Source organism: Strix aluco, chromosome 9, assembly GCF_031877795.1.
Source record: "Strix aluco isolate bStrAlu1 chromosome 9, bStrAlu1.hap1, whole genome shotgun sequence".
NCBI lineage: Eukaryota > Metazoa > Chordata > Aves > Strigiformes > Strigidae > Strix > Strix aluco.
This window is the reverse complement of record NC_133939.1, coordinates 26,534,394-26,558,746: the sequence shown is the minus strand read 5'-3', so window position 1 is coordinate 26,558,746 and position 24,353 is coordinate 26,534,394. Positions and strand designations below refer to the sequence as shown.

The 24,353-nt window shown below is 47.5% G+C and overlaps 1 protein-coding gene across 7 annotated transcripts in view; it reads right to left on the bottom strand.

The window, feature by feature from the left end:
• The window catches only part of MECOM (MDS1 and EVI1 complex locus), a 345,545-nt gene that overhangs the window by 36,476 nt on the left and 284,716 nt on the right, over positions 1-24,353 (bottom strand). For 6 of the 7 annotated variants that reach the window (XM_074834309.1, XM_074834311.1, XM_074834310.1 and 3 more), the window contains exons 3-4: positions 11,093-11,227; positions 433-535 (exon numbers count right to left, since the gene is read on the bottom strand). In XM_074834309.1, coding sequence (XP_074690410.1) covers positions 433-535; positions 11,093-11,227 — 238 coding nt within the window. Of the gene's footprint in view, positions 1-432; positions 536-11,092; positions 11,228-12,929; positions 13,638-24,353 lie in introns of those variants that run through there. The other variant, XM_074834313.1, reaches the window with a different exon arrangement.

Sequence of the window (24,353 nt, the reverse complement as noted above, 5' to 3'; positions counted from 1 at the left end):
AGAAATATCAACTGTGCAAACTAGAGTTCATCAGATTAGCAGGTAGAAAATGCAACATTGAATGAAGCAACATTCAGCTGCATTGAAATGCACTGAATGAAGCTCTACTCCTGATTGGATCAGGTTGGAATGATGGACTGATGAAGAAAATAAACAGAGAACCCCCAATGCCAGGGTTGGCATTACTTTTGAGAGCAGACTCACCCTTCAGTGTGACTGAAGGAGCTGTGATAATATTAGTTTATTCACTGAACAGCTTTCAGAGAAATAGGAGGGCAGAAGACAAATACAAACGTGGTCCAGCTCTCTTCCCTGGCTGCAGTGAAGCCATCCTCGGTTTCAAAAGGATTCCAACAGAGGAGAAATTTCCCTAGTTTTTTGCTTAATATCAATGAAATTTTCTATTAGATTAGACAGTAAGAAGTGGCTAACCATGAATGTCCGGAGCCATTGTTTCATGTGAATAATCTTCACTCTTCATGAACAGTAAGAGCTCCTCTCCTGGTTCAATATCTGCTACCACCCTGTAGAATATCTGGAAAAAAAAAAAAAAAAGATAAAGCAATGTGACTACCACAACAGATAAAGAGGCACAAGCCACTACCAGTGAGTGTTACAGGATCAAAATCGTGTGGTCAGACCCTGCTGTGGCATGGGTGCTGGCTGCTGTTTGCTGGAGAGGTGCCAGCTTCGACTACGGCAGGTCTGCTCCTTCCAGCCGCAAAGCTGTTGGTGCTTTGGGCTCTGTGAGGATAAAAAGGACGATTGCTTTCAACAGCCTCTACTGCAAAATGAGCTGCGTGATGACTGCAAATATCACCAGCAATTTGCATGCTTAGTTATACCAAACCCATGTACAAAGTAGCCATAAAATGCATCCCTGAGTGATCCACGTAAGGGAGATAACTCCTGCTGCGCTGGGAAAAGGTACTAAAGCAGATGTGAGATGTTGCTGATTAAACCATAGCCATCCAAACCCCCTATTTCAATCACCTACGCAGCCCTGAAAGCTGTGAGGTGAGAGGCTTATACAAACCAGCACGCCTGGTTATTCCTTAGCTTCAAACGGGAATCAAAGGAAAAATCAGTCCTGAATGAAGAAACACCGTGAGCAGCCAAAGCTGCAGGTGGTGACCCAGGCCGGTGGCACCTGGACCCCTGTAAAAGTGACATCAGGCACTGGGAAGGAGCCCATCAGGGGTGCAGGATACTGCGTGGGGGCGAAGGGGCCACGCTTCCTTCGGTCCGCGCACCCAGAGCAAGCGCATGCCGGCACCGTGAGGCTCTGCCGAAAGGAAATTCCCAAAATCCATCTGGCTGATTTCTGTCTCAGCAGGAAATGTGAAGAGCACTAAAAAGCTCCACAAAGCAGCTCAAATAAATATTAGTAACTTCCTCAGGCCTTGTTAAACAAAAACACATGACAGCTATGTTTCCTATGCTAAAAAATAATGCCTTTGCCTTTTCTCAGACGAGTATTTTTAAAGGTTTTGCTCTCAAACTCTTAACTCTCAATACTCATTTCAGTGCACTGGGGGAAAAGCAGACAATCACCCCTGCTGTTTAAAATCAAACCGATGCATTGGTCACAAGGTAGGCAGGGGTATCCAGAGACGCGTGGGTATTTTCCTTGCCCAGTCGCACATGAACCATCACCCATCGGGTGGCTCCCACAGCCGAGCCCATACCGATGTCCTCCAGGAGGTGGCCGTATAGCCTAATGGTTTCTTTCTACATAAGCAGCCTTTGCCCACGGTTACAAGCTAAATACTTAAAAATAACGAAATAAGATGCATTTCCTCGGATTTGTTTTCTTGTCTTTGCTTTGTCCCAAAAACCGCTCTAGAGAAGGCGTGTAGGGAAGTGGCCAGTGAAGGCTGGAGGGGCCAGCTCGTTCCACCACCCTTGTGCTCACCCCTCTCCAGGTGCCAGAAGCGCTGGCAAAACATACCGGGCACAAGGTACTGGTAACACAACCCTCTGCTTATGACCAATTCTCCTCATGAAACCCAGGAGAAGGAGTTTATAGGCAGCCTGATCTGCCCAGGTGACACCTTCCTACTCTTCCACGCCACCCTGGCTGAACCATCGGCTGGGTCTGGTTGGGCTTGCCATTTTTACCCCTTGTTGAGGGGATTTCAAACTCCACTGAGTATTTTGGAAGGCGCAAGGGGGAAAGAGAGTCGTGACAGGGTCTCGTGCATGTCTCCTCACGCAGCCGGGTGAATGCCTGGTACCACAATCCCCTCTGGAGCTGATGCTGCTATTGGCGCTGAAGGACGTGGGGCTGCTGCGTGGGCTTTGGCATGCTGGGGATGCGGCTGGGGCAACACAACTCATTTGATCAAAGACTGAAACACTTTAAGTGAAGCCAGCTTTTAACTCCCACAAATAAATCTAATGTCAGCACCGCATCCAGTGAATACTTGCTTTAAGCGATGCTTGTTTTTCCATTTATTAAGATAAATGTATTGAAAACTGGCTTTTTTCTTCCAGAAGTATAATGGCCTCCACACATCTGAAAGGGAAGCTGCAGTTCAATCTGTGGAAGATCAGCCTGGTTGCTGCCTGGCTTTGGGTGGAAATAATATGAGCATGGCATTGCACCCTGACTGGAGAGACTTCTGCAGACCTCCCTGGTGCAACAGCACCCACCTCCCACTTGGGGTGGGAGCAGGATCAGGCCCAACCTGTGGCCAGGTGGGATCTCCACCATGCCAAAGCTCCTGCTCTGCCCAGGACTTGCCTTGGTGTTCCCAGGTTTTGTCACAGTAGGGTAAATTCAGCTGTTCTTCTGAGGTCAGCGGTGCATCCACACCAAGGACAGAACAAAAACCACAGTGAAGCCTTCTCCAGTATTTTTCCTGTCTCATCAAAGGTATTTTGATAGACCTTTTCACCTCTCGTTGCAAAGTGAGGACACATGTACCATACACAGGCATAAAGAGGGTCTTGTTCACCAAGCGCTGTGCTGGGGTGCATCACATCTCTTCGGGAAGCCCGGTACGATGCAGCTGTGGGACAAATCCCTAACCAGGGTGTGAACTCCGTAGCCAACTGTCCTGTCTATGTATTTGAAAACACCAAAGTATCAGAGAGAATTAAGCTACCCATCAGAAACTACCTTGCCAACCTCTCTGTACCTCAGCAGGGAGACAAAACAGAGTATCCTGAAAAACCCCATGTTTTAGGTCGAGTGATTTTTCTGTATTTTGCATCTCAGAACTAATATCCTCTAAAACAAAGTCCAAGTAAGAGATTTCCAGCTCTAGCATTTTGACATTATTATTATTATTAAAATATGAACTAATTATTATTAAAAATAGTTTTTTAAAATTTCTGTATATACAAAAAAAACCCGACCTGCACTAACAGTTTATATACCAGATTGCATTCCAGTGAGGAACTAAAATAAAACATATTGAACTTCAAACCAAAATGACTGTGCAGGTAAATTTAATCTGATTTTAATAGCTGTCCTTATCACTTCATGTGAAAAGGTTTTTTCTCACTCTTCCCACCTAAATCCTCCTGGAATTATCCTGTCTGAGAAAAACCAAGAAGCTAACTGTGTCCCATGGAAATGAACCACATTGTCCAAGTTTTTAGGCAGCAGCAGCTTACTGGGGCAGACGGCGTGGGGGTCCTGCAAGCCCCCAGATGGGAAAGCTCATAAATTACCCCCCAGCCCTGCAGGTCTCCTCCAGGCTGCCCTTGCTTTGGCAACAGCAACCTCTAGTGCAAGGCAGCGTTTTTTGTATTTGGAAACACTAATGTAGAATAAATGGACTTTTCAATTGTAAAGCCTGAAGATTTCTTAGACGCATTCCTGACTCTACTGCTAATGAAAGCTTTAATTTTCTGACTATCTTTCTTCAGCCTACCAAGCCCGTTGTGTCACCTGATTCTCTCGGGTTAACCTGGCTCATGACACATGAGTGTGCACCAGACCACTATGCCTCAAGAAGTATAGGAAGAGCTGTTGCACGGTAGAGGAACAACCGGGAGGGGGAAAAAAAAATAAAAGCAAAGTCCAGATGCGCATTTCACATGCCCTGGGATCAGTGGTGTGTGACTGCAGTTTATATAGGAAGAGCAAAATCGGATCCAGATCTGGAAACACTTTCAAAGTTCAGGGGGTCTGAGGTGGGGAGAAGTTGGGGGAGGCCTAACTCATCAGTCCTCTGTGCCTGCCTACACCGCAGGTCATATATTTATGCTACCGAGCAGAAATAAAAGCTCCCAAACTGCAAAGCCGTAAAGGGAAAGGGGAGGGAGGAAAAAAAGGAACACACACAATTTACTTTTAAATGGATGAATAAGGCCTCATTGTTATGAATCCCAGTTTACTTTTCCTGGTCAGGCACTTGAAATTTTATTTATGCTTAATAGACTGCGTTTGGCATGTGTAAAGATGACAGAAGTGTGAATTATGAACGACCTTCAACCTATTCAGGAAGTTGTAATAATTGAAATAATAGCAAAAACGCACTCCCCGCGAGCTCGGCCCGGGGCCGCGCGTTTGGCCGCTGCCGCCCACGTGCTTTGAAGTACCCCGGCCATCCCGCCTGCCCTGGCGAGACCCTCACTGCTCTGCCCGAACCACCCTCCGCTTCCATCCAGCATGCCCTCCGGCCCCCAGAAGGATGCCGGTTTGGGGAAAAAAAGTGACGCTTCAGCTGATGAGTGTGAGCAAAGGCACCAGCTGCTACGTGTGCATCTATCGTGCTCAGCCCCGAAGAGGAGCTGTATTCCGCTGCATCCAACTGAACTAAATTCCTGCATATACAAGAGCTTTGGAAAACATGGCATGTACCACAGTACTGCCTGGGAAATTCAGATTTTAAGGGCAGGCGAGAGATGCTGCTCAAGAGTCAGTGCTCTTTGTACTTTAACCCTCCAGGCGACGTACTGAACTTACAGCCAGCACCACAGGTGACTCTGTCCTGAACCATACTGGTGCAAGAGGGAGGACCAAGCAGAGGACCCGCTCTGCATGGGATGGTGGGAAGGAACAGAAGACCCCAAAGATGGAGAGCACCCTGCTGAAAGCCTGATGAAGTCCACCAGCACCCGCAGAACCCTGCGCTGCTGCTCCTGCGCCAACATCCAGCGCCTGACACGCTCCAGGCCTCTGCCATGTGCCATGGCTATGTCTACCCTAAGCAAAGCACCAGCCCCATCTCCCGGCAACTTTTGGGGGCTCCAGTGGACCAGAGGGGAGCATGCCCTGAACTGGGGCAGGAAAACAAGCGTCTGGAGAGGTGGCATGCACGTTGCCAACAGGCATTTGCCTCAGCGCTGCTTTGGAGCAAGAGTGGAACTTGCCTGAAAGGCAAAACAAATTAAATGTCCAAAACTAATAATAAGCATTATGTTCAAAGGAGCTCAATCAAAATCAGGATTTATGCCCACCAGAAAAATAAGAAGGCCGAACAGATACATAACCTCACAATGAGCCGTAATTAAACATTTGATGGGAAAAAATGAAAGAAAAAAGTCGAAAGAGCAAAGCTTCTAGTTTAGCTCCTATGATGAACAACTTCTGCAGCTGGAGAACTGTGTGATGAAACCTGATCCAGGTTCTTCTTGCCATACTCAGGCAAATGATAAATTGAAACGAACTAGAGTTTTTTCAAGGGCTAACGTAGAAGAGTCCTTCCCAAGCATGGGGCCCAAAGAAAACTTGAGCAAAAATCACAGGCGAAATTCAGCAAGTGTCTGTGTGTGAGTGGCTGCGGGGGCAAGGGTGGGAGCCCAGAAGGGAGGAGAGGACCCTCCCCTTCACCCTGCCAAGATGGTGGGGGAGCACCTCAGCATCAGGACTGCGAACCCTTTCCTTCCTCATTTCCAAAATGCCCCGAAACTGCCAAAGCGGATCAAGCAGGAGGTGCTGGAGAGAGTATGCTCTCCTGAAATGGCACCAGGAATCCCCATTTTTCCACCTTCTGGGATAAAAGGTGCCTCCTGCTCCCCTAGAGTGAGGAGGGAGCTGCAGGATGTCCCTCTGCAGGGCACCCTCTTCAGCATCTCAGGGGCTGCAGGCCACCTCCCCGGTGATACTCAAGTCTTCTTCCATTGTTGGTGAATTTTAGCCTCTGTGAAAGCCCTGGGTCTGGGTGAGGGGCTGTCCCATCCAGCTGAGCTGCTCTGGCCCTGCAAAACTTGCTGAGGGGTCGCTGATCACAGACACCAGACCACAACTTCTGTGCAACCACCCATTCTCCTGAGATCACCTCACCACGCAGTTATCTTCTAACTTCCATGAGCCATGAACCACGCAAAGTATCAAGTGAGTTGCAGCCTTGTCCTGGCTCTGTGGACATCTATAATCCTCTGTACTCTTTCCAGCAAGCATATGAGTATGATTTGACAGGTCTCATCACAAAAAAGGCATTTTTGCTTAGAGACAACGTGCCTTACCGCTTCTGTTAAACACAAATTGTCAATAAAAAGCTTATCACTTTGCAGAAATGGTAACAACTAGTTGCCAGTTTTGGTTGTAAACAATTTCCTTTAGGTCACGTCAGGACAGGCCGACACCGAGAGCGGTAACACCACCAGTGCATTAAGCTCCAGATAACACCGGCCGATGTAGAGACAGGGCAGGAGCTTCATGCACAGCCTCAGCTCTAACTGCAGTAAGTGGAGAATCACCACCGATGAGCTCCCCATTCCACCAGCCCTAAGCTAACACGACGCCACTCCACTGGAGACAGATTTTCAGTGGGAGCTGGATTAAGCTTTATTTGCTTAATAAACTAATAACTCATAGGAAGAATCATGGTAGAATAGGGCCCCGTATGAGCTCAGCGTGTGTGTGCCCTCCTGACCCGCAACAGCCAAAACCTTAATTTCACTCTCTGACAACAAAGCCTCAAAACTATTCCTTAAACACACAACTTTTGCAGGTGGCTGTGTGTCTAGGGCTGCCGGAGTCGTCTCTGCCGTTTTCTGCCTGCAAGCTGCCTGACACAGAGGGGGGGCAGCGGCAGTAAAATCTGAAACATGAAGCTGTGTCTGCAGATTAAAAAAGTTTGTAAAACGTGTAAGATGTGATCAGATCTGGTGAAACCTACAGCAGTAGGTTCACTAGTGTAAGTTTATATCACTGACATCGGACACATTGTTAAGAGCGCAACGCTACTGGTTTTTCTCCCATTGCAGTGGCATATACTTGAGTATAAGGAAACAACACAAAATGCACAAAAAAAAGAGCCTCAAAAACCTATTTCAGCACACACAGCAAACCCCAAAAACCTATTTCAGCACACACAGCAAACTGAAACCTCAGTAAACTGATCTTGAGCCACTGTGAGTTTTTCATGGATAAGCCAAGGGGAATCTTCAGGAGCTGCTGAGGGGGAAGAGACCTGGAAGCTCAGAGCAGTTTTACAGCATTATGTGGCTGTACCACTGTCAGAGTTCTGCAAGCAATAAGCAAGGCAAAAACAATATTCGGGAGTTTTAACTTCAACTGCTACCAACTGCATTTCTTAAAAGAAAAAAATTTAAAAATACCTATTTCTTATAGCTTGAAGGTGACCGTGATCCCAGCCTGAAAATGTGCCTGGAACCTGTGACAGCCCCTGACGTGCCATTGCTATAGTCACTGCTATATTTGCAACTGCACTTTCATTAACATATATATTTAAAAATAATGCTTTTGCTGGGATGACAGTGCTGCCAGAAAGCCTGACAAGGCTAATCATTCTGAAGTCATTAAAAAGTTGAACTAATAGATGTTTAATGATAACAGAAAGGAGTCGTCCCAGTTAGCAGAAACTGGTGTTGAATCCTAACTAACTCTGAGCTGAAAAAACGCATTCCAGGGCAATAACAGTGACAAGACGCTGCAGCTCTGCACACACTGCAGTCTCTTTGGAGGAAGAAAAAAAAAATGAGAGCGCCCTGTTTATGGAATTTTATTATTCATATACATCTTGAATTACATACGTTCAGGTTAGATTGGGTATGACAGGAGATAATAGGAAGACAGCAAAGAGAAATCCTAGATCAACCTCATTTGAAATAAAAAAAAAATTAAAAAATGCAGCTTTTAAACCCTACTCCACCTCCAATCAAATGAAACACGAGTTGCATCCAGCGTGCATGTTTTGACTGCATCCCACCATTATCGAGCTGTTCATCTTAGCAAAGCTCATTTATACAGTCATAAGAAAGAGACCAGGCCTTTTGTAAAGTTGATCCTAAGTGATGAAACCTAACCTCAACCATGAGTCAGGGGGTGGGGTGGTATGTCTCTGAAAAAACTCTAATAGAGAAAACAACAAAAAAAGTTTTTCTTTCACTCTTTTTGTCAAAGACAGAAGGTAGAGCTTAGCAGAGCGACTAGATTACACATCGCCCTGAGATTCATCTAAATCCTGCCTCAAGCAGTCTAGGAATCATACCTGTCTGTCAGTCAAGCTTGAATTTAGTAGCATAAACTTGTGGGCAGCATGAGGCTGGGAGCGCTGGCAGGATCTTTTACCTTTTCAGGTACAGCCCAGTGTTTGCTTGTGAATTTTACAGATGAGTTGAAGCAATTAGAGGTGAACAATTACTGCTGATGGAGTGTCTGTGCCTCGAGAGGTAGAGCTTGAGAGGTAGAGCGTCTCCCGAAGCAGGGATGCTCCCCACACGACCAGGGCTGCTGAGGCGCTTATTTCTGGGGGAACCAGGAGGAACCGGGGTGCTCTCCCCACCCCTGCACCCAGCACTGGCTGTGGCTCCAGCAGAGCTGGGGTCTCCTGTCCCAGCTGGGCTGCATCGCCTCTGCCCTCCAGCTCTAGCTTCCGCCACTGATACATGTCCTCAGGCTTCACTTTTTTTTTTTTCCCTTTTTTTTTTTCTTCCTTTTTTTTCCCCTTTTTTTCCAGGAGCTACAGAGGCAGAGTGACCCAAAGGCAGCCCCACGCAGTCTATACGCAGGCACATATGCACGCTCAGTCTTGACTTGCATTTGTCACTCCTTGTACACGCACACGTTTGGCCATGTAATGTCCATTTCCCAGTTTGCCTTCCTATTATATTTTATATTACCTCTGGTGAGCTTGTGCCAGAAGAAAGCAGAAGGAGGAGCTGTTAGAAAGGCTTTTTCGCTTTAAGATTCAAGAGCACATTTTTAGCATTAACTTTTTAGGCTCTGGTCATAAAACGTTGGAGTACGCAGACAATTTTGTGGGTAAATGTACAGCGTTTCCAGAGGGCCAAATGAACAACAATCTCTTGCTGACAGCGCCCAGCTCACAACATGCTACTTGAAAGACAACCAGTTCTTAATTTGCAAATCTCAGCAACAATAAGCTATAAAAATATGGAATTATGAACAGCACGATACTGTGCAAAATAAATAACAAGTCTCCAGTGAATGAAAGAAATTATTGGCAGCAGTACAGCCACCATTACCAAATGTCAGAAATGTAAACACTAAAAAAAGAGAAAGTTAAAAGCGCCATAACTTTCCTTCCAAAAACGTCAAAACGCGGGTGCGTGTCTGCGTCGCAGAGGTAGATGCTGAGGTTTCAGCTTAACGTGTATTTTCAGTTGCAGATCGCCAATACCAACGCAAAGACAGTAAGTTGCTTTGACCAATGCACGTGATTCCATTTCTAATCTTTCCTAGCTATGCCAGCTCTTATTAAACATAAAATATTTTAATTTGCTGTTTCCCTTAATGTATATAGTTTCCTTTTCATATCATTGTTCCATAAATGCTCAGCATTAAGAGAATTTCTCATTTTTCAGTGTAAAGCATATTTCAACTTGGAAAATGTATTTTGCATTTACTAATAATCTTTATGGTTTCTCTAGCTAAACCAGCTGCTATATAAAAAAGAAATTATATCTCAGTTGGCTGGTTCATTCTGCATTACGTGTGCTCAGGGCTGAATTGTAAAAGTTGAAAATTAAAAAAATCCTCTGTCATAGTTTCTGAAAAAGTTATTTAAACCAGTTTTAATCAACCATCTCACATGAGCGAAATACATAACGCTGTGCTGGAAATAGCAGGCTGTCTCACGTTCATTTCCTATACGTAAGGAATTTGATTAGAACGAATGATTTCTAATTGAAGTTTTGTGTCTGGTTGTGATTCTTCTTTCAATACTGTCAAGGCAATTAATTCAGCTAAAGATAATCTTTAATGTTCGCCTGATGCAGTTAATTAAGTGGTGAAAAATGAAACACCGATTAAATGAATCGAATCTTATGTTGCAGGTAGCAAAGTTTAAATTAGAAATTTAAAGGATTTACAATCAGTTGTTGCTTTGCTATTTTAGATATTTTACTTTAAAGCAGTATAGCTTTCTTAACCTAACTTCACCCATTAAAATATTTCATAACGGCATGTATTATCTGCAGACTGAAGCAAACCTTGATTTAAGAAACACCTAATAACTCATCAGTATAATTGAAAACAAAAAATGCTTCACTGCGTCCTTCCCCTGCCTGTCCCAGCCTTTCCTCCAACTTACAAGGACAAGTAACATTTCAGCCCAACAAAGAGTGGATTTAAGTGCGAGAAATGAAAAGAAAAAGAAAACCACTGCAGATCCTGGTTCAGCATACAAGTATTACGAGTTCCAGCAAAGTGTAGGGGAAGGCATAATAATATTCATGAACGTGTGCATTCAAATTCAAAGCCCCATACGTGCAACTACATTGGTAGTGTTATCAGTTTTGTGTCTTCCCCTCCACTCTTTCCATTAATTTTACATTACAGCTTCTGATCAACTCAACGGTTTTACTTAGCGATCCAAGTGCACTGGAACAGGAGCCAGAAAACGCTGCTAATTCAAAACCAGCAAATATTGCCTTTGTATTCCTGAGAAAACACTCCCAATTTTTATCAGGTATAAGATTAAAAAAAAAAAAATTATGAATTGAACAACAATGTGGAAAAATAGAAAATTCATATTACATATAGCCCATAATCAAAATTATTCTACTCTGCGTTTCACATCTGTGCCTTATCTTTTGCCATAACAGCAAACAGGCCAAAATCTGTTGTGAATTGCTGTTATTTTTTTTTCCATTGACACCTTAAAGTTCCTTAAAAAAATAAGTCCAGAAAGTGAACACTACATACCTGATCACTTATCTGACATGCAACAAGGTTGTGCTGATTGTAGCATCCAGCAAACTTGATATATTTGAGCCAGTTTCCTACATCTGGTTGACTGGCATCTATGCAGAACTTCACATTGCAAAACTCATCCAAGATCTAAAAGGAAGAATATGAAAGAGTAAATCTTTCTGTCGCTGTCTGGGCATACTAATCAAAAGATAAATCACAGGTTTCCAGATAAACAAATGGATAATAATAATAATATAGACATCTTCATTCAGAAATACGCTCCTCTGGTGAGATTTTTTTTCAGGAATGGTCAGATTACATACGTAATAATAATAGGACAATAAGCGTACTGAAAAATGTCTTGACAAATGTTTACATGTAATCGAGATGTTGTCTAATTATTGCTAAGACACACTATGCTAATTTAAGAGGGATCTGATTTTCTATGCATTCATCAGTGACTATGTTTGAAGCTATGTTTTTAATTAAATATGATTTTGTCAGGGAATAGAATAAAAACTATTAAAATAGGTGGCATTGGCATCATTTGAGGTTTCTGTTTTGTTTCAGGATTTACATTGCTTGCAGCACCCACTGAAGCCTTTCTGTATTTGTTGCTCTGAACCAAACTTTATTTGGTAGGCAGAGTTATTTATCTTGTTTTAATATTACACTTCCTAAACAGCCCTTCTGTGCAACACTTAAATCATTCCCCTTAATTGAAGCAAATAATAGAACTCCCTATGCCAAACTAAAGAAAATAAACGAAAAACAATGTAAACACTCATGCAAAACATGGCAGTATTCAATACATACCAATAAATGGTTCCAATTATGCAGACAATAAACAAATATAATGAGATTGCTTGTGGACAAGCTAAAGAGGATGTTCTATTCTAATATTATGACAAATGACTAATCATTACATATGACTGAGTATCAGTATTTATTTGCAAGCTTCACCACCGGCCTATCCTAAACTTTCCACAGCATCCCAGGGAGCTCCCTGCTACATTTGTAACTTCTCCGCCTGGGCAGCGACAGCAAAACCACCCGATTTTATTCGCAAAAAAACCCTTAAAACACACACCCCAAACGACAAGCAAAGGCAGGGGGAGGCAGTTTCCCCGATGGGAAACGTTTGTATTCACGTCCAGCCCCACAGTACTTTTGGCCTCCGCGCTGAATGGCCGGGAACCCCGGCATTGTCTATCAGTTAGTTAATGAAAACCCACGGAAGTTTCCTATCAAGGGCTCACAATGCAGCCTAAGCCCGTTCCCGTTCATTAATTAAACGAGCCCCGCGAAAGCCGCTCTCCCCGCGGGGGCGGCCGGGCCGGGGGCAACCCCAGGTACGGCGGTCGCTGCCCGGGTCGCCGCCCCCCTGGGCCCAGGATCAGGCCCCTTTTTTTTTTTTTTGGGGGGGGGGGGGGGGGTGCTGTCCGCATGGGCCCGCCGAGCACTGCCCCGCCACAGCCGGGTTTCTCCTCTCCTCCCGCGCAGCATTCCCCCCCCCCCCCCCCGCAAAAAAAAGAGGGAAAAACCCACCCCCAAACCCACCGCCACCCCAAATCCCGCGGGCGCGCAAGGCGAGTTCCATCCCCCGCGGGCGCGCACACTGCCCCGCCGCCCGCACCTCTGATCATTTTTTTGGAAGGGGGGGAAGTGGATTTTCCCTTTCAAAGCAAACCCCGCTCTGCCTCGGTGTGTGGGGGGGGGGTGTCTCACCCCCGCCCCCCCCCGGGGCAGCGGAGGAGGGTCTGCCCGGGGGCCGGCGGCGCGGCGGGCACCGACGGGGCAGGGCAGCCCCGTCCCGCGGGGCCGTGGGCAGCGCCGCCGCCGCTCTTACCTTGTGTCGCCGGGAGCCTGCGTGGGCAGGGAGGGGGGCGGGGGGGAGAGGGAAAAATATCCTTCAGGCGGCTGGAAGCAACATCTTGGCGTCAAACGCGGGCGGAGGCCGCGGCCGTCGGGGTCCGGGGCTGCGGCGGGCGCTGCGCGGGCGCGGTGCGCTCCAGCATTTGTCGGGGGGCCCGGAGCGCCCGGCGGGGAGGCCGGGAGGGGGTTGCCGACCCCGGAGGGCTCAGCGGCGGCGGGGATCGGCGGGTTTCTGCCGGTTCGCCATCACCTTCCCCTGTCGGCCCCTCCTGGTCTTATCGGCTGGTTTGGGGTGTGTGTGTGTATGTGTGCAAAGAAAGTTACCGGGAGAAGCGGGGAGGGAAAAAAAAAAAACCAAAAACAAAAGGAAAAAACAACCAACCTAAAACCCACACAACCCTCTTTGAGGGGAAAAAAAAAAAAAAAAACAAAAAACAAACCAAAAAAACAAAACAACAACAAAAAAAAAAAACCACCGCACACCGCTCAACAAAACAAACTTCTTTCACTTCTCCGCCGGGGATGGGAGAAAAGTGCGCGTGGGCGGGCGGCTCTCCCCCTCCCCACCCCGCAGCCTGCCCGCGGCGCTTCTTCCCCGCCGCACCCCCGGGCAGCGCCCGGCCCGGCCCGGCCCTGCCCGCCCCCCCCCCCCACCCCCCTCCCCGCCCACCCCGTCGGGTCCTGCCAGCCCGCCGCTCCCCTTTCGGGCACTGTCTCTTTAAAGCGGGGCAGCCCCGGCCGCGCCGGCGGCCGCCGCCCCCCCCCCCCCCCCCCCCCCCCGTTCCCCCCCTCCCCGTCCCGGGCGGCGGCGGCGGCGCTCCCGGCGCGCTTAAAGCGACAGCGGCCCCGCGGCCGGGGGTCACCGCCAGGTCGCGGAGGAGCGGCCCCGCCGCGGGGGCTCACCGGCAGCCCGGGGAGGGAGGGGGGGGCGGCCCGTCCCTCCGGCCGCATCCCCCGCCCGGGGCCGGCGGGGGACTGCGGCGGCGGTGCCTCGGGCCCTCGCCGCTCAGCCTCTATTTATACGCCCGTCGTCCCCCCCCGCCGCCGGGCCGCTCGCCCCCCGCTCCCCGCAGCCGGGAGCGCCGTCGGGGCGGCCCCGCAGCGGGACTGCGGCGGGCAGGGAGCCACGCCGCGATCGCCCCGACGGCTTCTCCCGGCGCTCCGGGACCAGCGCGCCCGGCTCGTTACCCAACTTATTCTCGTCATCGCCGTCTCTGTGGTTATTAATAATAATTTTTAATGAAACGCAACTTTTTTTTTTTTTTTTTCGCCCAGCCAATTTCCCAACGACCCTGTTTGGTGCCGCGGAACCACCGCCCCGTTTGCCGGCGCTTCCTAAACGATTTGGTTTTTTTCCGCCCCCCCCCCCCCCCCCGTATTTATTTGGTAACGAATCCCATGAATGGAGCCGGCGGGAGGCTGGGCTCTCCCCGCCGGCGGGGGCAGCGGTGGCAGCCGGGCCCGCTCCCCCCCGCGGGGCAGCCGCGGCCCCCGCCGGCTCCGGGGCTCCCCCGCCTTCGCCAAACGGCCCCGAAATCCCACCGCCACGCAAAGCCGCAAACCGGCCCGCAAAGTTGAGCACCGGCTAGGCTAACTACGGCAAGATACACGTACATATGTGTGTTTTGGGAAAGAGAGAAGGGAGAAAGAAAAAAATTTAAAAAAAAAGAGGGCTGAACTGTATCTTTTATTGCACGATCCAGAAGTGCCACCCACTTTTTTCTTTTCTTTTAACTGCAGATATATTTTTCAGACTAAAAGTCGATTTTTCTTTCCCGGGGGGCCGGGGAAGGAGGGCAGGGGGAGGGCGAGAAGTCGGGTGACAAGAGATGATGATTAATTCGTCTCAGTGGCCTGTTATCTGTGACATTGAACTGTTATTTCAGATAATAGCTATTGTTCGAGGCCGGGAGGGGAGAAAAGAAGGGGGGAAAAAAGAAAAAAAACAAAACCAACCCGCACGCAGTGGTGGTAGGTAGGACGGGAAGAAAAAAATTTTAAAAAAAAATTCCTTTGTCAATAACCTCAAAAAACCTGGTGGGAGATTCCCATAGCACCCGGGCCTGAGAACCGCGCCGCCCGCCCGGTTTGCCGGACCATTGATTTCCTGCCCTCCCTCCGCTCGCCCATTGTTGGAGATTTTTTTTTCTTATTATTTTTTTTTCTCTCTCTCTTCTTCTTTTCTTTTTTTTTTTTTTTTTTAATTTAGCCATAAATTGGACCGGCTCGAGCTATGAGCTGTTCTATTTTCTTCCTGTCAGGATGAGGGATTTGTTTTATGATGCATTGTGTATTAAATACAAGTAATCTGGGAAACTGATTGCTCGAGCCCATAGGTCTGATCACAGGCCCCGATAGGAGCCGGAGCCCCCCCTTCCCCCCTCCCCGCTTCGCCACAAAAGGCGGAAACGCCGGTGGATAAACAAAAGGGGCCTCCCGGTACCGGCAGAGCGGGGCCGGCCGGCACCGGGGCTCCGCCGCCGCCACGGCGCCCACCGCGGCCGCTAGGTGGCGCTCGCCGCCGGGCCACGGGCCGGGGCCACCGCGGGACGCGCCGGGAGCGGGAATGGGAAGGGAATGGGAGAGGGAATGGGAGTGGGAATGGAATGGGAAGGAAATAGGAAGGGAATGGGAATGGAATGGGAATAGAACGGGAATGGGAAGGGGAATGGAATGGGAGCAGGAGAGGGAATGGGAGCGGAATGGGAACAGGGAAGGGAATGGAAATGAGAATGGGAATGGAATGGGAGTGGGAGTCGGAATGCGAATGGGAGCGGGAATGGGAGCAGGGATGTGAGTGGAAATGGGAGCGGGAACAGGGGTGGGAGTGGGAATGGGAGCGGGAGGTTTGCAGCTGCAGACCTGCTGCAGCCTCTTTTGAGAGGGGAACACCCCGGTTTTGTTCATTCCCCTTCAGGCACCGCTCCCGGCAGCTCGGCTGTACCCCAGCCTCTGAGGAGGAGGAGGATGGGGAGGAAGGCACATGCCCCTGAGGTGGAGAGGTTGGTGGCGGGGAACGGCGAGAGGCGTGGGGGGTCGAGTCTCGCCTGGCCGCTGGTCACGTGAGGGGACGTTGGAGCTGCACACACATATATATTTTTTCTTCTTTCAAGCAAGAATCTTTTAAACATATCTGCAGCTTTTTCTCTCTCCCCTTGGATGGTTTGGTAGGCGCTTCAAGAGGCCCAAATATTTCCACAGGGTCCCTTTTGCAATTGTTTATTTAAAATAAGTCGCTATATTAGTAGAGGCAGCAAGGAGTTAGTACTCGAGTCTGCTAGTAATTCCCACCAGGCTGTAAACTGATGCCTCTTTTAAGCCTTTAACTTCATGGTCGTCCCAGAAGTAAAAGTTCTCATAATGGAGACCCTATGGGCATCGTGCATTCCAGCACATCATTAAAGCAAAGCAAAGCAGCTCAGCCAAAGCCAGATGAAATAACTACACTGTCCACTTTTAATGGGCTTCCTGTGGACAAACACTGCAGAGGACAATGGTGAAAAATCAAAGTTGCTGGTGATTTTTAAAAATACTGTAAATGTTCATATTAGGCTTAATATTATCCTTACGTTTATAGAGCAAGCCACTTCATAACCGCATTTTTAAGTGGGGTTTAATGTTATATTTCTCAAGGTGACTAAACACAACATTGAGCATCCTGACTAACACTGTGGTGAGTGTTTAAAATACTGTGCGAGTGTATCAAGCAGGGAGGGAGAAAGGAAAAGCAAAGCAAAATAAACACACAGAAAACAACTGCCCTCCAACATATCCAAACACTCCGGGACAGACCCAGGAAAACAGCAACAAGCAGGAAAGGCGACACAATTTCTGCGTATTAATCCCTCCTGCCCTGCGTTGTGGATATAGACTTAAAAAAAAAGATCAAGAAAAAACACAAGTGTTGCTGCTTATTTCAGGGTGAAGAGCCGGAACTCTTCCAGCCCTCGTGTGAAGGAGTGGTGGTGGTGGTGGACATCACAGTGCTGCCGCAGCCCCTCGCACCGATGCCCCATCCCGGCCACCCCTCCTGCCCTCACACGCTGCCGGGCTCGTCCCTCCTGGCCAAAAGGCAGTTTTCGAGTGAGGGAGAGGAGGAGGAAATTAAAGGTAAAAAAATGTAAATAAAAAATTTCCCTTGGTCTGGAAATGCGCCCAACTGAAAGCATGTTAATCTCCACCTCAGTAATTTGGTTCTTCTGGAGAAGACAGAAGCCCTGCTGCTGTGCCCTGCACTTCATAAATCACGTCTTTATGTGGACAAGGTCAGGGCACCTAACAGCTCAGACATGGGCCTTTGCAGTGGCTCGGAGGGCTCCGGCATGTTTATTCTCTCACACAGATCTCCGAGGAGCAGTCCAGCACGCTTCTAATTACTTTTGATTATTTTCATTTGCTCGGGTCAGGCTGGCTTTGCCGGCACTGCTGGAGGGTAGATTTCCCCGCCCCCCCCGGCCTGGCTGTGGGACCCGGGGGGATCAGGGCTGTGCTGCTCCCAGTACCCCCTTCCCCAGGGCAGTGCAGGGCTCTGGGGTCCCCCAGGGCTCACCCCACCAGTGGAGGGGGGTCCCCTTCCAGCAGCTGCAGGGTGCAAAGCCCAAAACACCTTCAGCTGTGGCGGGGACACCCAGCTGGGCTGTCCCACCATAACCAGACAGTGAGGGGCATTTACCTGTCTGAAATGAGGAGCATGCAGAAAAGACACACACCCTGCACTGAAAATACCAACTGCCTTCGGGGAAAAAAAATAAATGACCCCGTATCCTTGCAAAAATTTAGAGCGGTGCATGTGCAGGCGATAAAAAAGTTGAAGGACCTCTGCGACTCCTGGGGGGACAGGGCTGTGCTGGGGGAACTGCAGAGCACATGCAGCCTCCAGCAGCACATGTTTAGGTCCCTTCTCTTTCTACTGCTGTGTGACACCCCACCCCCCCCCATGCCCCCGGCACAGTGCTTTATTGCTGGGGTAAATACATCTGTACAGTGAATGCACAGCACCCACGCAGAGCAGATGCATGTCAGGGGCACACGAGTGGTCCCCCAGTGCTGGTAGGACCCAGGTGTGGGTGAAGCTGTCCCCGTGCTCCCACGGGTGCTGCTGCCTGCTTGCACCCCCTCTTATGGTCCGGAGCAACCATGAGACTGCTACTGCCAGAAGTCAAACAACTACCCAAGTAACTCAGCAGAAAGGCTCCACTTTTTCTCTCCTAAAATAGCATGTTCCTTCTTACCCTGATCTGAACTTGACAGCCCAACCCTGCTTTCTCACCTCCAATTGTCCTGGTGTGAGCGGGGTCCCAGCAGACCCGCTGCCCTCGCATCCCACCCAGCTCTCACACATGCAAACCCGCTGGTGTGCCGAGCGCTGGGGCAGGCACCGCCCCGTCCGGGCACCCACACGTGTCCATCGCATCCCGCCGGTGAGGGTCTCCCTGCAGGTGTGGGTACCGTCACGGCTGATTGTTGAGGGGAAACTTCCTGAGCAGGGGCTGCCAGGTGGGAAGGAGTTTTCTAGCCGGCATTGAGCCATGCTGCCAGGGTTTGAGCCTGAATGGTTTTGGATCTTGGGTGTTATTGCGTACCAGAAGTGAAATCGCAGCAGATTTACCTTCTCCATCAGTAAGGAAGATGTAAAAATGGGTCAGTGACTAGTATCCAGCTGCCTGGGTGAATTTCCTGCTATGGGGACTAGGCTTGAAAACCCTGTAGAAACTGCCTTTCCTCATAGCAGGAAGAGGTGTTTTAACACCTTACTGCAAACAAACCATGGCCCTCACAGCCAAACCCAAAATGTGATGCCGGGGGATGCCATGCTGCTTGTCCACCCCCTGCTCCTTGCACAGGCAGCAGAAAGGGAGTTCCACTGGGAGAAATTGCCTTGTTTTCCTCCTCCAAATCTTCCCCCAGGTTTCCCTGCCAAGGCGCATGCTCTGGCGCTGGATGTTGAGGACTGTTGCTGTTTTCCTTCGTAGTGTTCATTACTTCCATTACAGAAGAGTCTGGAAGCCTCCAAATCCAGCCAGGGCCTTTCTCGTGCTCAGGGTTAGACAGTCCCCACCAGGCGAGTTTGGCACCAGTGTTTGCTAAGATAAAAGTTGGGGGGGAGGGTTCGGAAACCTGCACTAGCTACCTCATTTTAACACCTACTAGAGACAGGGCAATTTAAGGCAGCAGCTGATTGATGTGGGTGCGGGCCTCCCGTCCACCCAGAAGCTGTGTGTTTTTCTGTGCTTCACCTTTCTCATGTTTTGAAAGCAAGCCAAAATTCTGGAGAATCTGGGAAACTCCACTGGTGAAGCCCTTATTCTGCATCACCCCCCATATGTTGGGCAGCATGGAAGGGCTCTTTTCTCTCTTAATCATCCAAAGAGTAAAAGATCTTCAGCACAGGCCTCTAAAACCTACCAAAATGACCAAAAAAAGTCCAATTTAGTTTCTTTCTAGCACACTCTTCTTCATCCTTGCTGAAATACAACTGAATAAATCTATATCAGGTTTGTGCCCACTCCTGCTTCCCACAATTTGTCAGAGATCGAGCAGTGGGACACTACAGATGGAGGCTGTATGTGGGGTGGCCAGAGGCTCCCACCTGATGTAACCGCTAATTGTCTGTCTGGAAACACAACTTTTTGCAAAAGTTGTTCTAAAAATGAAAGAAATCTAAAAAACACTCCCTGAGAAGGCACCGTACCCAGGAGGTAGAAAGCACCATAAAAGGATTTTGCAGCCTTCCTTTGTATGTACATGCATAAGAATTTAACAGGGATCCATTAACTCTTCACTTCTTCCAAACTTTTAATTTTCAAGCCTTCTCATTTGCCAACTAGTCTGAGGGCCTGCTTTGGAAGACCTCTTCCAGCCCCAGAGTCCCTCACTGCATCGGGAAGAGCTGGGCCTGAAGGGTGTGTGGCAGCAAGCCCTGTTGTCTATCCAGACTCTGACAACAGAATTTGCAGACCAAAAGAATGGAAAAGAAAATGCCAAAGCAGGGAAAATGCCAGGCCAAAAGGGATTGGAAGGGTTAAGCAACAGAACTTTACACTACAAGAATTAATGTAATGCATAACAGGTAATTCTATTTTAATAATCAATTTTAGGAGCGACTGGCTATTTTCAAAGCATTCCTATTGTAGCCAAAGTTTTAACTAGGCATACAAGAGTGGACATAAACACCTGCGGACTTTATAAGAGTAAGAAGCAATTTATCACCCAATAAAAAGTCAAACACTCATTTTAAAATTTTCAGGTTTGCATTTGCTATTTTAAATGTACATGTGTGGATGGTTCTAGCGGCGGTTCAGAGGAGGCGGATACACATCCTACACACAGAAACACACGTGCAGACAGCCAACATAGCCAGCTCCTGCAGCAGGGAAGAAAAACCTGCCTGCAAGCATCGCTGTTACAATTTCATCCCACCTACGTTTTGTGTTAAATCCGTTGTGATCATCGACCGGAGTTGTCTAAAACCTGAACTAAACAGGCATTAAGTCAGCTGGCATATGAAATTACTGCAATTCGATTTTCAGATAAACCACAAAACTTGATGAACTAACATTGTTCCAGCTGAATTAACTCATCATCCCTGGAAAGAGAAGGTTGCGGAGGAAAGCAAGGGCTCTAATAGCGACGATTAATCCTCCTCCTATTGCAAGGCACTTGCTTATGAGTGGAGAGATACCCTGTTAAAGGCAGCCTAAGGATCCACACTGCTGCCCTGCCAAGCTCTGACAGTAACGTTAGATATTATTTACATGTGGGTAGGAGAGGGAGAATTCTTTGTTACGGGCTTGTTATGAAACTATAAATAGGTTAAAATCCCTGTCAACAGTTTGAGTCATGCTTGGTAGATAAATCCGCGGACTGAAATTCAGGAATGCTAATTTATTCAGCTGGTGGAGGAAGTTGCAGAGTTGATCCTTATCCTGTACTCAGGCAATCTCCCCGGGATTAAGTCGTAAAGTATTTGGACTATAGGTGCCACATGAGTGGGTCAGGTTCCCCACCATCATGGGCAGAGCTATTAGTGTGCACCCACCCTGGGTGCTCAAACCAGGGTCCTGACCAGTAAATGCTTAACTAGTACTGTGCGTGCACAGCAGCCCGCCTGGCCGTGCATTTGAAGTGCTGCTCCACATAAATTAGTCACACATGGGTAAAGGTGCCTGATTAATTTTGAAAAATCTTACTGCGAGAGCTACCTGGTTTGCACTAAAGAGATTTTGCACACCGAGATTTTGCTCACTGAGAAAATCTTGGGGGCAGGGGGAGAGTATATTTGATACAGATGTCAAAATAAACCTGTCCTATAACCCATTGATCGCAACGGGTTATTAATGAAATAGGTGTGAACATCAGCATATCCTTGTGGCAGATTTCTTTCATAAAGGAGTTGAACATTTTCCAATTTCAAGAAAGTACTGCTAGCTATAAACTTGGAAATTAAGGGCTTTTTCCCCTAAGACTCAGATCCCTCAGGGCACTTATGTTCTGGCATGCATCCCTTATTTGCTGAAGAAATTTCAAACTTGGTAATTTAGCACCATACTGATAAAACAAAGGGGAAAAAAAAAAAGCAGTTGGGTATGTGTATATGTGAAGAAGGAGGGAGGCAAGTGGTACAGCTTCAGGTATTTTTTTCCTGTGGTTTTTTCATCCACAAGTCATGCTGCAGATTTTGTGTGAGATTCATAGAGAAAACATTCCCAAGATGCAAGGTATAAGATGCATACCAACCCATGAACCGAGTTTTGCAGATGCAAAATGACCTGCAGAATTTGAAGGAGGATGGAGACTGTTTTATAACCATTTTTCCATATAACTTATTTAAGACCAAGATATTGGGCTAAATTTGCCACTAGCAGAATTATGAGTATTAGTATTATTAGTATTACAGCAGCACCTAGAGGCCCCAGTTGAAACTGGGACCCTTTCTGTGTAGAAAAATAATAAACATGAGTCTCTGCCCTGAAAAGCTTACAGTTGGCATGGACGGGATAAAAAGTGTGCTGGATGGGAAGATTATAATTTTGTTTTGACAGATGGAATATGGAGATCTGCTCATGGAGAAAATCGGTGGCGGTCTGGGAAGGAATCTCGTGCAATATTTTCCCATAACTTTCATTCACCGAGAAGTTGCTTTTTTACTTCTTTCCTTTGACTGCAAGGAACAGAAACTCCTATCTGCCTGCTGGTGTTCACGGCTTCTCATGGATGAATAGGGGGAGTCTGCTTGGTCTCTGCCAGTTAAAACAGCTCTGCATGCTTTAACATGGCTCATCTGTAGCAGAAATTGTACTTTATTGCCCTTTTTTAGCTAGGAAAATATTTTAGCTTTGGAAATGAAGAGTTGATGCTTTGGAACAGATCTTTAAACATAAGCATGTTGTGCTGATTGGTACCATGAATGAAAGCTGCTCCTATAGAAAAAGTTTTGGGGAGGACACATAAAACTCTGCCTTCGACTTTTGTGGGAGAAATGTGAAACGGAGTTCATGATGTCAAGTCTTGTTGCTAGGAGTCACCTAGCAATCGTTCAAGCGCAGAAAATAGGATGGATCACGATCCCCACCAGGCAGAGCCAGGGAGAGGCTGCCCCAACCACAACACCAGCCACTGCTAAACCTCACTAAGTGACCTCAAAATGCAGCAAGGCATGGACATGTGCTCAAGATAGGTTGCAATTTTTGGGGTCCGTAGAAGCAAAGGGAGGCAATGTGTTAAGAACAGATATCTTTCCATGAGGAAGGATTTCAGAGACTGAATGATCCGTATTGCTGAGAATCCAGTATAGTAAATATGGCACTTAAGATTATATTTTTTCCCTTTATAAAACTCTTCCATGTGCATCCTCCGGGCCAGATCCTCACATGGGGCAAAGCAGAAGATTCGCTGAGGTTAAGGGAGCTATCGTAGGATGTATCAGCTAAGGAAGGTGGTAATTTCTGTTGACTTTTCAAGGAGTTATAATGTGATCGGGAAGGTGGTTGTGTGTTCATCAGGAAAGCACCAGCAGCTCAAAATGCTGAAGACAGCACTGACATAACACAGCTGACTACCTTGGAGCTGAACTGGTGGTCAAAAGTAATGATTGAGTTCAGACAGAGTGCAATTTCCACCTAAAATTACTGTGTAATCCCAGGATCGGACAGGATGCTCAGACCAGACCCAGGATGCCCCAAGGGCTGTGGATGGAGGAGCTGGTCCATCTCCAGACAAAAGCCAGTCCTAGATCCCCCTGCTGCCTTCAACTTCAGGACCAGGGGACTGGGGCACAGTACTGGCACTTGGGGTGCTGGAGTACATCACGGCTGCAGTCCTGGACAAGGTCTGGATCAAACCCAAGCATGGTGCCTCTGGGAACCTGCAGGAATCACAGGATATGCCAGATACTTGTGCATCCTGTCATTTTAATGTAATATTTGTTACACCTCCCAAAATAAACTGAAGATAGTTCTCCTGCCAGGCACTGTGAACAGAAGCTCAAACCAGTCATGTGTTGCACGAAGGAAATCTGTCAGTTTAGGCAATGAAGTACAAATATATGTCACAATATGAGTGACCACAATTTTCCCTAGTGTTTGTGGTATATTTAACAATGTTATAAAAGATGAAAGTGGGAGTTGTGAGTGCTCATTAGCACTTCAGCATTACTTAATTCTTATTTAATTCTCTAAATTAATTCATGAAATTTGTCTCAAACAGAAAACAGTAGGTTTAGATCAAGGTTGTTGTGGACCAGGAGATACTTCTAAGAAAGAAGAAACTGAATTAGCTTGAATGATTTATAAAATGTGAGGGTTTCATTCCAAAATATCATTTATATGCCCAGAAATCTGCTCAGCAAATCTAATCCAGCAAAGGAAAATGAATATTATCAATCCATGAATAAAGACGGGAAGTAATTCTGCAGCTGTTTCAGACTATGCTTGCCCATGTATGACAAGTAACTGTTCTGATGCCTTTTTACACATCTATTAGGTTTGTATTTGCCCTGAGTTTAGCAGGAAAAACATGGGAACAAAGAACACCATGATAATCTTGAAGAAAACAATAATGATGGCAGCTACTGGCCACACTGAGCCAAGCACATTCTTCCTTCATTAACACATCTACTGATGGGAAAGAGGGAGGAAGGTCAACACCAAATGCAAAGACTGACCAGAACCCCCAAAACTCCAGTAAATCCTTGTTCCTTTTGATACAGTACAGCTTCACCAGTTTAAGGGGCATGAAAAGAATAAGACATAAATGGGTTATATATGAATGGGATATAACAAAATCTTTGGCTGCCTGATTTCCAACCAGCCACATGAAGGCTTTGGTGACCACAGATGATGTTGTTCCAGGTGATTCATTTCAACTCCTGTCAGTAGCCAAGTGTCCAGCAGACACATCT